Source organism: Bidens hawaiensis, unplaced genomic scaffold, assembly GCF_021521415.1.
Source record: "Bidens hawaiensis isolate Kalapana, Puna unplaced genomic scaffold, B.hawaiensis_p1.1 tig00015244_1, whole genome shotgun sequence".
NCBI classification, from domain to species: Eukaryota; Viridiplantae; Streptophyta; class Magnoliopsida; order Asterales; family Asteraceae; genus Bidens; species Bidens hawaiensis.
The window spans coordinates 473,508-489,938 of record NW_027492356.1 but is presented as its reverse complement, the minus strand read 5'-3'; the positions used below and the strand labels follow the sequence as shown (position 1 = coordinate 489,938).

General features: G+C 39.4%; 1 protein-coding gene across 1 annotated transcript; it reads left to right on the top strand.

Moving 5' to 3' along the window:
• The first annotated feature begins 15,344 nt into the window (after positions 1-15,344).
• Positions 15,345-15,800, top strand: LOC143548735 (uncharacterized). Its single transcript, XM_077039827.1, has one exon. The coding sequence runs from the start codon at positions 15,345-15,347 to the stop codon at positions 15,798-15,800; it is 456 nt and encodes a 151-aa protein (XP_076895942.1).
• Positions 15,801-16,431: the final 631 nt, after the last annotated feature.

Sequence of the window (16,431 nt, the reverse complement as noted above, 5' to 3'; positions counted from 1 at the left end):
GAATCGCATCAATAACTATGCCCTGACGCCACCCCCGCGACACGTTTGAAATTTTGCCAGTATTGCCAAAGGGGTATGTTCACTAATCTGGAGAAAAAACTGAGTATGGGTCGAATCGATGAATCGGATCGGAAATTTGGTCTTGGTGTCCTGCATACATATTTTTTTGACCTTACGAAAGATCCGGATCAATAATTATGCCCTGAAGCCACCCCGCGGCCCGTTCGAAATTTTGCCAGAATTGCCAAAGGGGTATGTTCACTGATCCGGAGAAAAAACTGAGTTTGAGTCGAACCGCTGAATCGGATCGGAAATTCGGTCTTGGTGACCTGCATACATATTTTTTTGACCCTACGAAAGATCCGGATCAATAATTATGCCCTGAAGCCACCCGCAGCCCGTTCGAAATTTTGCTAGTATTGCCAAATGGGTATGTTCACTGATCCGGTGAAAAAACTGAGTATGGGTCGAACCGCTGAATCGGATCAAAAATTCAGTCTTGGTAACCTCCATACAATATTTTTGACCCTTCGAAATAATCGGATCAATAACTATGCCGTGAAGCCACCCCGCGGCCCGTTCGAAATTTTGCCTGTATAGCTAAAGGGGTTTGTTCACTAATCCGGAGAAAAAACTGATTATGGGTCGAATCGCTGAATCGGATTAGAAATTCTGTCTTGGTGACCTCCATACAATACTTTAAGACCCTACGAAAGAATCGGATCAATAACTATGCCTTGACGCCACCCCGCGGCTCGTTCGAAATTTTGCTAGTATTGCCAAAGGGGTATGCTCACTGATCCGGAGAAAAAACTAAGTACGGGTCGAACCTGAATCGGATCAAAAATTCGGTCTTGGTAACCTCCATACAATATTTTTGACCCTTCGAAATAATCGGATCAATAACTATGCCCTAACGCCACACCGCGGCCCTTTCGAAATTTTGCCAGTATAGCCAAAGGGGTATGTTTACTGATCCGGAGAAAAAACTGATTATGGGTCGAACCGCTGAATCGGTTTAAAAAATCGGTCTTGGTGACCTCCATACAATATTTTATGACCCTACGAAAGAATCAGATCAATAACTATGCCCTGACGCCACCCCGCGGCCCGTTCGAAATTTTGTCAGTATTGCCAAAGGGGTATGTTCACTGATCCGGAGAAAAAACTGAGTATACGTCGAACCGCTAAATCGATTCAAAATTCGTGCATGTTGAGTATGGGTTGAACCGTTGAATCGGATCAGAAATTCGGTCTTGGTGACCTGCATACATAATTTTGTGACCCTAAGAAAGAATCAGATCAATAATTATGCCCTAACGCCACCCCCGCGCTCGTTCGAAATTTTGCCAGTATTGCCAAATGGGTATGTTCACTGATCCGGATAAAAAACTGAATATGGGTCGAATCGCTGAATCGGATCAGAAATTAGTGCATGTTGACCTACATACAATATTTTTTGACCCTACGAAAGAATCAGATTAATAATTATGCCCTGACGCCACGACACGGCCCGTTCGAAATTTTGCCAGTATTGCCAATAGAGTATGTTCACTGATCCGGAGAAAAAACTGAGTATGGGTCGAACCGCTGAATCAGATCAAAAATTCGTGCATGGTAACCTTCATACAAGATTTTTTGACCCTATGAAAGAATCAGATCAATAATTAGGCCCTGACGCCACCACGCGGCCCGTTCGAAATTTTGCCAGTATTGCCAAAGGTGGTTCACTGATCCGGAGAAAAAACTAAGTATGGGTCGAACCGCTAAATCGGATCAGAAATTCGGTCTTGGTGACCTACATACAATATTTTATGACCCTACGAAAGAATCGAATCAATAATTATGCCCTAACGCCACCGCACGGCCCGTTCAAAATTTTACAAGTATTACCAAAGGGGTATGTTCACTGCTTCGGAGAAAAAACTGAGTATGGGTCGAACCGCTGATTCGGATCAGAAATTTGTGCATGGTGACCTCCATACAATATTTTTTTACCCTATGAAAGAATCGGATCAATAACTATGCACTGACGCTACCTCGCGGCACGTTCGAAATTTTGTCAGTATTGCCAAAGGGGTATGTTCACTGATCCGGAGAAAAAACTAAGTATGGGTCGAACCGCTAAATCGGATCATAAATTCGGTCTTGGTGACCTCAATACAATATTTTTGACCTTACAAAGAATCGGATCAATAATTATGCCCTGACGCCACCACGCGGCTCGTTCGAAATTTTGCAAGTATTGCCAAAGGGGTATGTTCACTGATCCGGAGAAAAAACTGAGTATGTGTTTAACTGCTAAATAATCGAGTATTTACATAATCGATTATGTTACATTTTCGATTATGTTACATAATCGATTATGTTGCATTTTCGATTATGTTATATTTTAGATTATGTTACATAATCGATTATGTTACATTTTCGATTATGTAACGTTTTTGATTATGTTAAATAATCGATTATGTTACATTTTCGATTTTTGTTACATAATCCATTATGTTACATTTTCGATTATGCTACATAATCGATTATGTTATATTTTTTATTATGCTACATAATCGATTATGTTACATTTTCGATTATGCTACATACTCGATTATTTTACATTTTCGATTATGTTACATAATCGATTATCTTACATATTTGAATATGTTACATAATCGATTATGTAACATTTTTTTGTATGTTACATCATCCTCATCACCATCACCATTATTAACATCATCATCATAATCATCATCACCACCTCCACCACCACCACCATCAGCAGCATCATCACCATCACCATCATCATCATCATTATCACCATCACCATCACCATCATAAGGTCTTGTTCATGTTCTTTTCTTATGGAAATAATGTTCACGAACACTTACCGAACGAAATTTTATGTTCGTGTTCGTCTATTAAGGAAATGAATGTGTTCACGAACACAAATAAAATCAGTAGATCTTAGAGATTGAGGCATATATGATCATTAATATGACTAATAAAAGCCTGTAAACGAATCAAACGAACACAAACAAGGGCATGTTCGTGTTCATTAATTTAACTTTAAATGGACACAGGCACTTAATTGAACAAATATTTATGTGTTGGTGCATAGATGTCAGTAGTTCATATGTATAAAGTCTGTAATCGAGTCTGTAATATTGTTTATGTAATTGTTTGTTTAGAAGCGAAGTTGTTGACAAGTTCGCTTAGGCGAACTTGTTAACCAAGCGAAGTTGTTGACAAGTTCGCCTAGGCGAACTTGTTCAACGAGCGAAGTTATTGACAACTTCGCCTGAGGCGAAGTTGTCGTGTATTTAAGTAGGTTAACTGTTTACGGTTTAAGAGTTAATCAGTTGGTCAGTTTGTGCTTTGGTTGATCGAGTTCAGTTACGTGTGAGTCTATTGACGTGAGTCTGTAAGTAACACGGTTCGAGTTATCAATATAACGTGAGTTTTGTTCGTATCCTGTGTACGTGTGTTTGTGTGATTATATTCTACGTCCGTAACGATCTACACATGGATTCCGCACCTGTGTATATCGGGATATCTCGTGTGATCCGTCCAGGGAACCTACAATTGGTATCAGAGCATTTGCTCGATTGTGTGGTTCGGGATATTCACGCGGGTGTAGAATTCGTTTCATTTCGGGTATTACCGGGACGAGTTTGTGGTGTTTTTGCTCATTCTAGCTTCCTACCAGTGTGTTTAAGCCTTCAAACCGTCAAAATCGTCGTTAAAATCCGTTTTTCAGATCTGCAGAAAGTTTCAGTTCGTCAGGCGAAGTTGCTGTTCATCTGGCGAAGTTGCCGTCAGGATTCGTAGGGTTTCAGCGAAGATATAAGGAGAAGCGAAGTTATTCACAACTTCGCCTACCTCCTCAACTTCGCCTAACTCAGCGAAGTTCTTCTCAAGTTCGCCTAGTTCAGCGAAGTTCTCTTCAAGTTCGCTTACTTTCTAAGTTCGCTTATCCTAAGCGAAGTTACTCTCAACTTCGCCCATTTACGCGAATTTACGAAGGATCCAGCGAAGTTATTACTTAAGCGAAGTTATCCTTAACTTCGCCTACAGTACTGTTTCGAAGAAATTTTTCTAACTTCGCCCTTTTCAGAATTTTTCAGTTTTCTTAGTCTTTAAGAAGGATGTCGTCAATCAATATTTCAGAGCTTGTCAAGATGGAAGTTGAAACGGGGTCAGCTACAAAGGCCCCAAGATTGCTAAAAGGAACCGATTTTGTTGCGTGGAAGGATCGGTTCATACAGTATGTTAAGTACCAGGATGCGAAGATGTGGGTATGCATCCAAGATGGATATATTCCACCAATCATGGAGTATGAGGGTCGAGACCAAATAAAGAAATACAGTAAAATGGAAGAAGAGGAGAAGAAGATGTACGAAGCCGAAAGCAAGGCTCATGCTGCAATCACAATGGCTCTTCCACAGGAGATCCTCCATACTTTCAGAAAGTATACATCAGCTAGAGAGCTTTGGGAAGCTCTTGAGAGCAGATTCGAAGGAAATGTAGGCATTCGGGCCTCAAAGATAAAGCTGCTTAAAACTCAATTTTCAGTCTTTAAGTACTTAAAGAATGAATCTCTTGATGATATTATCACTCGGTATTATCATCTAATGACTGAATTGAGTAATTACTCCATTTCGTACAGAGAAGAAGAGATTGTAGAAAAACTTCTCGATGCTCTCCCACCAAAATGGGAGATGTATACTGTACTAATGAGGGAAGACAAGGACTTCTCTACTTATGATCTTGAAACTGCTGTCAACAAGCTCAGAACTTTTGAGCTTAATATGGTAAGAAAGGAAACATCTATGGATCAGGTTCAAGATCCAAGCATGTATGGTGCGAAAGTGAACTCCAATACAAGTTCAAAGACTGACTCTGCCGCCTACTACTCGAAAGGTGAGTCGGGTGCCAATTCTTCACAGGAGGGGCATGTGTCAGTAAACACAAATGGGGATGTTTGCTTTGTTGCGGGTGGATCAAGTGGTACTCAACAGACAGCAAGCCAGAGTAGTGGATCTTCAAGTTCCGCAAGCAATAATTACTCTAAGATGCCAATGAGCGTCAAATCTGCTGAAGAGCAGTTTGGCCTCTATGCTTCGTTTATTGCTTCTTATGAAAACTACATTCAAGGAAAGGTGGTTGATCCTGCGATGCTAGATGAAGACTACGACCAGATCGATGCTGATGATCTGGAGGAGATGGATTTACAATGGCAGATGGCCATGATAGTGAGGAGAGTGAAGAAGTTCATGAGAAAGACGGGGAGAAAGTTTGTTGGTGGCAGGCCAGGGTTCGACAAATCCAAGGTGAGGTGCTATAACTGTCAACAAAACGGGCACTTTGCCAAAGATTGCAGAAACGAGAGAGTTGAGCGTGGTCAGGGCCGGTCTCCTCAGCACACTGGGAATAATAAGGAAATCAATGCCATGCTGTCCAGAGAAGCAGGTGAATACAACTGGAACCTGCATTTGAATGAAACTGGCGAACAGGCAAATATGGCTAAGGTTGAGAGTGAAGAACGTGAGAAGACTACCGGAGAAGAGAAAGCTACTGGAAAGGAAAAAGCTTTCATGGCAGATAACGAGGATCAACGCTCCGAGGTAAGTTCTAAATCTATTTGTACTAAATGTGAGAATTTGTCTGAGCAACTTGCTACCATAACTGATCAGTATGTTCGTTTAGATGCTGAATTTAAAACTCTTAAAGAAGATCATCACTTCACAAAAGCAAGAGAAAACAGTTACAAAGTTAAAATTAAAGCATGTGAAAAAGATGTTAAAAGCTTAAAAACTAAACTTGCTGAAAAAATTGAAGTTATTGATCTTAGTTATGAGGTTTTAGAAGAAAAGACTAAACTGATTGCTGAACGAGAAAAGCAGATTGCTGACCACCAGGTGAAAGTGGTGGAACTGAACCGAAAACTAGAACAGTTCAGAAATTCCTCAGCTATTCTTGATCACCTTGTTAGTGATCAAGGTACCTCTACAAAGAGAGGAGGAATTGGTTATCATGAGGTTCCACCACCGTATAACCACAATTACACTTTTAACCCTAGTGTACAGAAATCTGCTGATTTTGAAGTTCCTCAGACAGTTCCTATCAAGGTTACAAGTAAAGAACCAAGTGTTAGCAGTGGCGAAACGAGTTCGCCTGTTTCAAGTGTAAATATTTCTGTTATGAGTCCAGTCTCATCGGATTCGGATAAGTTGTCCGAATCGGGTAAGACAAAAGAGAAAGTAGTGTTACCCACTGGTGGAGAAAAAGATAAATCTCCTAAAAAGAATACTCCACTCAACCCGTACGTCCCACCTTATGTGAGACGAACGGCCGGTGACACTGCCTCGACATCCAAAACAACCTTTGAGAAGAAAATGGAGTATAGGTGTTGTTTTAGATGTAATAAGTTAGGACATCTTGTTGCAGATTGTCCTCTGACGCCGAAATTCAGAGGCGTGAGGCCTGTTAAAACTGAGCATAAGTCTACTGGTAATTCTAATACTGTTAAAAATGAAAACCATTTAAAGTCTCGAAACGTAACTAATTCAGGTTTTCACATAAACAAACCTCAGTTTTACAATGCTAATCACCAAACCGAAAAATATAATACTTTCAATACGCATAGGTTTGGAAGGCCTCACACTCAATCTCCAATGAGATTTCCTACTAGGACTGACAGGAATTATTCAAATGCTAACTTCGGAAAGCAGAAGTACGGGATGTATAGATCCAAGACCAATTGGTCTTGGGTCCCTAGATTCTAATCATTTGCTTTATTGTGCATGAACAGTTGAACAATGCTGCCCACAGTCTTTGGATTGTAGATAGCGGCTGTTCCCGGCACATGACGGGCAACAAATACTTGTTGCACGACTTAAAACCTGTTCAGGGTGCGAGAGTTAGTTTTGCTGGTGAAAGTGGAGGAAGGATTACGGGAAAAGGTACGGTGTCCAATGGGAAGATGACACTTGAGAATGTGAATTTTGTGGAAGAGCTGAAGCACAATCTGCTGAGTGTGTCGCAGATTTGTGATAAGGAGTATACTGTTCACTTCACGAAGAATGAGGCGATCGTGTTGAAGCCTGGTTTTCAGATACCAGAAGAGTGGATAGTGATGACAGCTCCACGTGATACAAATACGTATGTGATGGATATGAGGTCTACTGAAATGGCCTTGGGAGAATCATGTTTAATGATAAAAGCAAGCGAATCAGAATCCGAACTATGGCACAGGAGAATGGGGCACATTCATCTTCGGAAGATGAACCACATTGTCAAAAATGGGCTTGTGATGGGCGTTCCCTTGAAAAGTTTTAACTTTGAAGACAAATGTATTGCATGCAAGAAGGGAAAGCAACACAAGAAATCCCATCTCACCAAGAAGGTCAACTCAATTGCCAGTACTCTTGAACTGCTTCACATGGATCTCTTCGGTCCAGTGAATGTAAAAAGTCTAGGAGGTACTTCTTACTGCTTGGTGATCACTGATGACTACTCGCGATATTCGTGGGTATATTTTCTGAAATCGAAAGATGAGACGGCTCAAATGGTGAAGAGTTTGATTACTAAAGTTGAGAACGTCATGAGTAAAACAGTTAAGTTCATCAGAAGTGACAATGGGACAGAGTTCAAGAATTTCGAGATGGAGATCTTCTGTCTTCAGAAAGGAATTGAACATCAATACAGCGCTCCGTATACTCCGCAACAGAATGGAGTGGCTGAAAGGAAGAACCGGACTTTAATTGAAGGAGCCAGGACTATGCTGGCAGATTCGAAGCTTCCTGTGATGTTCTGGGCTGAAGCGGTTGCTACAGCCTGCTATGTTCTGAATAGGGTGTTAACCGTTAAGAGACTTGGTAAAACATGTTACGAGCTTATGCATGGAAGGAAGCCCAACTTGAGTGGTCTTGAACCATTCGGGTCCCCTTGTTCGATCTTGAAGAAAAATTCTAAATTTGGGGAAGTAGCCGATGAAGGAATATTAGTCGGTTATGTTGTTGGTACTCCCAACAGACGGGTCTTCAATACTTCGACTTGCAAGGTGGAGGTGGTGTGTAACACTGACATCACAAGTTACCAACCGCCAAAACCTAGCAATGGACCTGCTGAGCTTTTCGACTATGTTAAGCTTTTTAAGTCATTTAACGTACCGGATTTGGAGATTTCTGAAGAAGAAGAAAGAGCTGCGACGAAGATGATACTTGATGAGGAAGAAAATCTATTGCAAAGACAGCTGATTGAAAAATGTCAACCTTCCTCATCAAACACTATCGGTACCCCTGCTGCCTCTGCTGAAGAAGAATTTATCAATCCTTTTCACTCTCAGCATGAAACAACCATTGATGAGATCTCTTCTAACTTGGAAGATAATTTGCATGTCGGTTCTGTTCCGACCACGAGAATTCATAAAGATCACCCTTTGGATAATGTGATTGGTGATATGTCCTCAGGTGTACAAACGAGAAGTAGCTTAAATGAACATACCTGTGTTTATTCAAGCATTAAGGAGACAGGAATAATCGATGAATGCCTGTATACCTGCTTTATAAGCCAGATTGAACCGAAAAATTATCAAATGGCTTTAAAGGACAGCTCGTGGGTCGAGGCCATGCAAGAAGAGTTGGCTCAATTCGAGAAGATGGAAGTTTGGACTTTGGTTGAAAAACCAAAGAATGTGCATGCGATAGGCACAAAATGGGTGTTCAAATGCAAGAGAGATGATAAGGGGATTATTATAAGGAACAAGGCGAGGCTTGTCGTGAAAGGTTTTAATCAACAAGAGGGGATTGATTATAACGAAGTGTTTGCTCCTGTCGCTAGGTTGGAAGCCATAAGACTGTTCTTGGCGTTTGCTGCTCATGAAAAGATGAAGGTGTTTCAGCTAGATGTAAAGAGTGCGTTTTTGAATGGGATAGTTGATGAGGTTGTGTATGTTGAGCAACCACCGGGTTTTCCTGATCCAGACTATCCAGATCACGTGTACAGGTTGAGCAAGGCGTTGTATGAATTACATCAGGCACCTCGTGCCTGGTATGCAACTTTATCGGATTACTTGCTCGAGAATGGTTTTGAAAGAGGGAAAATTGATAGCACGTTGTTCTTCAAAAGAGATGGAAGCGACATCCTGCTGGTTCAAGTCTACGTGGATGACATAATATTTGCTGCATCAAAAGTCTCCATGTGTCAGGAGTTTGAAGCCGTCATGAAAAAGAGGTTTGAAATGAGTGCTATGGGTGAACTAACTTTCTTTCTAGGATTGCAGGTTGATCAGAGGAAGGACGGGATGTTCATTCATCAGACGAAGTATGTTCATGATGTGCTCAAGTGTTTCAAGATGGAGGACAGTTCTCCATATGATACTCCAATCTGCGTCAATCACAAATTGGGTGCTGAAGTAGACGGTGATGCAGATGTGGACCCAACTCAATATCGGGCGATAATAGGTTCTTTAATGTACTTAACTGCATCTAGGCCTGATATAATGTTTGCTGTTTGTCTTTGTGCACGTTTTCAGGCAAATCCAAAAGAATCTCATTTGAAAGGTGCAAAGAGGATACTGCGGTATCTCAAGGGCAAGCCGAAGCTGGGGTTGTGGTACCCAAGAGGAGGAGACTTGGAGCTGGTCGCTGACACGGACTCTGATTATGGAGGGTGCAATCAGAGTCGGAAGTCAACAACTGGAGGTTGTCAGTTTCTTGGTGGCAGATTGGTGTCGTGGCAATGCAAGAAGCAGACTTCAGTCGCAATCTCAACCTGTGAGGCAGAATACATGGCTGCATCCAACTGCTGCTCTCAGGTTCTTTGGATACAACAACAGCTGCGCGACTATGGTCTGAATTTCTTACTTACTCCTATTTGCATTGATAACACAGCTGCTATCTCAGTAACTAACAATCCCGTGAAACATAGTAAAACTAAACACATTGACATACGTCATCATTTCATACGGGATTGTGCTGAGAAGAAACTGATAATTCTTGAAAAGGTGGATACGCTTGATAATTTCGCTGATTTATACACTAAAGCGTTTGACAAATCCAGATTTCAAAACCTTATTGAACTGAATGGGATGATCAATCCCGAGTAACCATGTTTTTCTTGTTTATGTTCAAAAAAAAAAAAAAAAAAAAACGTCACTAATCGCTTAAAATTATGTCGGTTACATTAGTTTGAAGGACTTGTCTTCGGATATGTTTTGGTCCTCATTTTCTACTTGTAGATTTTGAGGATAGCCATTAGCCAGATTACTGATAGTGACCGGGGCGGTTTATGATGAGTTTTTCTTTCTTTTGCTTAAAATTAGTCGATCATACTTGGTTAGAAGGACACATACTAGTATGTGGTCGGTCCAGCTGATCCATTGGATCTTCGGGATAGCCGTTTACCTGAAGACTTTGTTTTGGTCGGGGCGATTTTTGTTTAAAATTTTGAAAGAGAAAAGGGAAATGAAATTATTTTTCAAGTCTGTTACTTCGTAAGAAGCTCGTTAGCTATGTTAAACGGAAAATTGATCCAACCTTGGAAAATGATAGTATACTAATTCTGTGTGCTTAGCTAGTGAAGTTATTAGGCTTAAAAGGCTTTAGGACAATCATTGTATGTCATGGTAACTTTTTATGGTGCGTAAAAGTAAATGTGATACAAACTAATTTTACTTGATTTTTCGTGGAAACTCCTTAAGAATTTTGCGTGTCTTCATATATATCTTTCCGAATGATAGGCAGAAAAGCGATTACCCAGTCATACACGAGCCCATGTGTGTTCTGATTCCCGTGAAGATAGCGTTTCAAGATACTGCTGTGATCCAGATTCGGGACTTGCAGTAATTTACTACTTTGAAGTCTATGTTTGTTCTCGAAAAAAAAAATAAATAAATAAATAAAAATAAAAAATATTTGGAGTTATTGTAACATATTAGTGATGATAAAATCAAGACTTCTCAATCTTAGAGTAAGAAGAAAAACGGGAACCAGAAGAAGAGTACTTACATGTTTAATCAGACGCTATGGGTCGAAGTCAATTCGGGGTGACTTGGGGAAAGCCAAATACGCTTTGAGGATAGATAGGAGGCATCAATATTTCTGAGTTGTTGCCCACTTAAATTTTGAGGCATAATCGAACCTAACTCGTATCACAGAAACGATGAAAACCATCTTAAGTATATTACCTGCTTACAACCTGTCTCTATATGTCATAATACAGCTAAACACGGATCTATGTGACAGTCACATAGTTAGTATGATTCCTGTTAGGATCTTTTCTAAAACGTAGCAGTCCCTAGCAAGACTGAAATTTGATCCCTTATACTTTAAATTTTTTAAGTTTTTGTACTTAGATAGTTTTATGATTTTTTATCTGGTTACTTAGAATTGATCATGTTATTTATTTCTTCTAGGAAAGTTTTATAACTTAATTGGAAAATTGTTAAAATTATAAGGTTTGATTTTGTAAATATATAGGCGATGTTGTTGAACAGGCGAAGTTGTGGTTAACTTCGCCTAGGCGAAGTTATCAGTAACTTCGCCTGAATAACTCCGCCCATATATAAGGCAGATAAACAGTCAATCTGTTCATTATTCTCAGCGAACATATCCACAGTTACACATTCTCCGGCGAACTTGATATTTAACCTCGATTACGTGTTTAAATCTTTATCGGAGAATTTTAAAAAAGAGACTTGTAGCAGAAAATCAGATCCAATCGTCCCTCCTTGTTGAACACGGTAAACCTTTTGATGCTCTAAAGCAGTTCTTAGCATCTCAGGGGGAGATGAGCTGTAAAGGCGACGAGCTCAGAACGAAGAAGAGGAATGACCGAGACGATGATCCCAATGCATCGAAAGATGCAGGTGGTGAGCTGCCAAGAACTTCTGAAGCTCTTAGTACTTCCACAGCTGAGGGGGAGTCTACTGACGTGGCTGGTGTTTCTGGTGATGATGTGGTGTTAGTTGAAGATGATGTTATTGATGCGCTGAAAGAGCTTGATGATGACATGTTCAGCGACGATGTGCTATTTGATGAAGATGTGCTGCCGAGTGATGTGATTGAGAAGATCGGTGAGCAGATTGTGATTAAAGATGGAATAGAAGAGGGGGAGATAGTGGAAGAAAACGTTGAGCACGAGATCCCTGAGGTTGAGAAAGCCGACGTGAGTGCTGAGATAGATGAGACTGAGTGGGAGGAGCAGCCTAGGTGGAAGGAAGGCTGTGCTCATTGGTTTATCAAGACCAAGAAGCCTGCTGTTCCAGCCATGTTCAAGAAGAGCTATAACATTAAAGGCTATGCTGAGTCTAAGAAGGGAATCATATGTTGGATTTATGATGAACAGATCAAGTTGTTTGTGGTAAAGCGTTATGATGGCATTCAATACTTCAAGAGAATGTTGAGATCTTTCAAAACGTTGCCGGAATGCGAGGTGAAGGATTTGGCCAGGTTGGGCCTGATAAACAGAAGTGACAACAATATGGCGAGAATGATTGAGAAGATTATGTGGAAAGAAGGCATAAAAGAAAAGAAGTTTGAACTATTAAAGCCACAAAAGGGAAAGCTCGTGGAGGATACAGAGAGGGGATTGAGAGCAGATGGCAAGCCATGGATGGTGATGAAGTACAAGCCGATCCGATGCATCAAGGAGGTTCCAATGAAGAATATGCCTCAAGATGTGTTGAAGAATCTAAAATGGTGGTACGTTGATTGCCAGACTGCTGAAGCCGTGATGGAAGACGAAGATGAACAAGAAGTGCTGAGGGTGTATGACCCGATGCATCTTGTTAACTTATCGAAAGCTGATTTGCAAGCGTTGAACGAAAAGAAGATATTCTATATTCCTGCTTGGAAGGATGAAGCAAGGAAATATCAGCGAGTAGTCACGGTGTGTGTTAGAGAAGGAGTGCACGCTTGAAGATACAGGATTACAAGACAAGAGCTGAAAGATCAAGATATGAAGCTACTGCCAAGGGGGAGTCTGTTGGTGCATAGATGTCAGTAGTTCATATGTATAAAGTCTGTAATCGAGTCTGTAATATTATTTATGTAATTGTTTGTTTAGAAGCGAAGTTGTTGACAAGTTCGCGTAGGCGATCTTGTTAACCAAGCGAAGTTGTTGACAAGTTCGCCTAGGCGAACTTGTTCAACGAGCGAAGTTATTGACAACTTCGCCTGAGGCGAAGTTGTCGTGTATTTAAGTAGGTTAACTGTTTACGGTTTAAGAGTTAATCAGTTGGTCAGTTTGTGCTTTGGTTGATCGAGTTCAGTTACGTGTGAGTCTATTGACGTGAGTCTGTAAGTAACACGGTTCGAGTTATCAATATAACGTGAGTTTTGTTCGTATCGTGTGTACGTGTGTTTGTGTGATTATATTCTACGTCCGTAACGATCTACACAGGGATTCCGCACCTGTGTATATCGGGATATCTCGTGTGATCCGTCCAGGGAACCTACATTATGTTTATATTCTTTTATTTAAAAAAATGAGCATGCTTGTCTGTCTGAGTTCATTTGTTTAAAATCTAAACGAACATATCTGAACAAAGATAAACGAAAATATATGAAAAAATGTAAATGAACACAAACAAACATAATAAATATAATTAAATTAAAAAAATTAACAAATTTAAAACTTTTAAGTAAATGGCTCATCCAAATAATATTTAATTATTCATATTATACATAAACGAACAAAATAAACAGACGTAAACGTACATAAACAAACGTTCTTGAACATAAATGAATGAACGAAACATATAAAACGAACTTCTCGCAAAACAGTTCACTGAACGCTCAGTTCGTTTACTGGTCTAAGTTAACACCCGTTGATGGGTAGCAATATGCACACAAAACTTCGTAGCAGCTTCAAATATGAACTACGAAAAAAAAGAGAAGAATATTATAGAACGATCAATTTTTTCAAGTATTAGCATTTGTGGAATTCGGAAATCAAATGAGTTATCAAATATTTAAATTTGTATCAAGGGTGTCAATTATGACGTGTTTTACGTGTAGGGTCAGTTTGGGATGCGTTTACGAATTACGATGCGTTTAATGATAGGTCGATTTGGGCTGTAACTTTGATTCTTAAGTTAGTGTGCATAACACGGATTAATAGACCCGTAACCAAAATAAACAAACTGAAATAACCGAATCACTGACGGTTTGGTTGTATATTTGGTTTTTGGGTGCGTGCACCAAAGACCAAACCAACCCAAATTTTATAACCGAACCCAGTTCGTAATGTTTACTTTTTGTCAAGTACTATTTACAAAAATGAAAAAATATATATATTAAATAATGTCCTCCGGCAATTTTTTAATTTTATGGCTTTAACAAAAGTAGTAAACCATCCTCATTTTGTCATTGAGCTAGTGTTTAGGGTTGTTTAAGAAGCCTGTGATTCGAAGCTCGGGCTCATAACTTGTTTGATAAAAGCTCGAATAAAACTAGCTAAAAAACTTGATTTGAAACAACTTAAACTAAGTTGGATCATTTTTGTAATGAGCCAACATCGACCAAAGCTCGACTCGGGTCATGGCTCGGCTCGTTGGCTTGATCTTAGGCCCGTTTCACTTCAAAATCGACCTCAAGCCTAGCTAAGCTTCCTCATTTAGTTTTGAGCTCGAGCTCGAAACCACTCTAACTCGACATATTATTGTAAAACATGAAGAGAAGATTGATAAAATTTTATATATATAGGGTTTGGATTAAATAAAAATGACTGTTATCGTGATTAATGTACAAATAGCTAAAGTAATTATTATTACACTATTATATTTTTATGATATAATTACTCTAGTTCAAAACTATAATTACTCTAGTTATTTGTATGTTTAGTATGTTAATTTTATTTGTACCGGATCCCTCACACACACACACACACACATATATATATATGGGAAAGTTAACGTACAAATGAAACTCACGTGCTAGACGTGAAAATCAAGTAGAGTAATTATATATATAAATAGAGTAATTATGTATTACTCTATGATATATTTACATAATTACTTTACTTTTATATATAATTACTATACTTGATTCTCACATTTAGCACGTTAATTTCATTTATATTTGATTCAAACCATATATATATATATATATATATATATAAATAATTTAAAGTAATATAGAGGGAAGCATGTGGACAAAAGAATATATCCATTGAATAATCGAGAAAGGTCTTGTGACATGTAGAAACTAACACGTAGCAAATAGCTAACATCTGGCGGAGCATTCTACCACCTTATAGCACTCTCTTTAGTTTGCAGTGTGCCACCTATTTAATCACCATGTAGGTATACACATCCATAGTTGGATAAGATAACATAACATAACATCATGAACAAAGCAAAACATATAGACAATAATAAGCAAGAAGAGCCCGTGACAATCCGAGCAATAAGTGCTAATGAAGAAGGCCGAAAACTAGTGGAGAAAATGGAAGTGCAAACTCACAATATTGATACTTTGAAGCACATAGAGAAGAAATTGATAGATAAAGGGTTGCACCGGCTCGACCGGCATCCGCGGGACGGGATTCCAATCGACAAGCAATCTAAAGGTGGCCGTGGTGGGAAGTACACTTGGGATGGCCCTGGGGGTATGGTGAACGATGAATTGGACCCTGCACCGCCCGCGGTGGACGAGAAGGACCCGAATTATGTTAGTGAGGAGGAGGAGGTGAGGGTGGCTAGAGAGGTGGATGGGGTGGTGGTTGGGGAGGTTGAGGGGGCGAAAGTGGCGGAGACGGGTGTTGGGAGGGTGGAGGTGGACCCACACTTCAAGGTTGCTTAGCTGATGTAATATCGTGTCGTGTTATTATATATTATGACTTCACAATACTATTTGAATTATGTTGTGTATTTTGAATTTTTATGTTTGACTCATCACTAAATGATGTTAAGTGGTGTTTTTTAATGAAAAAGTGGTTGATCTTTGGTTAAATATGTGGTTATTGTGATGGTGCTCTTTTTTTTATCTTCCTTTCCAGGTTTACCGTAGAATGTTTTTTGGTATCAAATATTTTGTGGTACTGGACGGGTGTTAGCGTGATATGTTTTTATGTATCACATATCTTGTGGTGTTAGCGTGATATGTTTTTATGTATCACATATTTTGTGGTCCTAGACGTGTGTTAGCGTGATATGTACTAGACGGGTGTTAGTGTGATGTAACAAGAAACAAAACTTCTGGTAATAATGTAATAGTTATGAATGTTTAAGATTTGTTTGAAACATTGAAAATGTTTAAATCAATCATCATTTTTGGTCAGTCGGGTTTTGAACGCTTAAACCATAACAAAAAGTTTAATTTATGATTTATACTTTTTAAGTCTTTTAACTTTTAATTTCTTTTCATATTAGACTCTTAAAAGTTCTTAACTGTTTAAATTAAATTCTAAACATTTTCTTTTGCTAAACTTAGT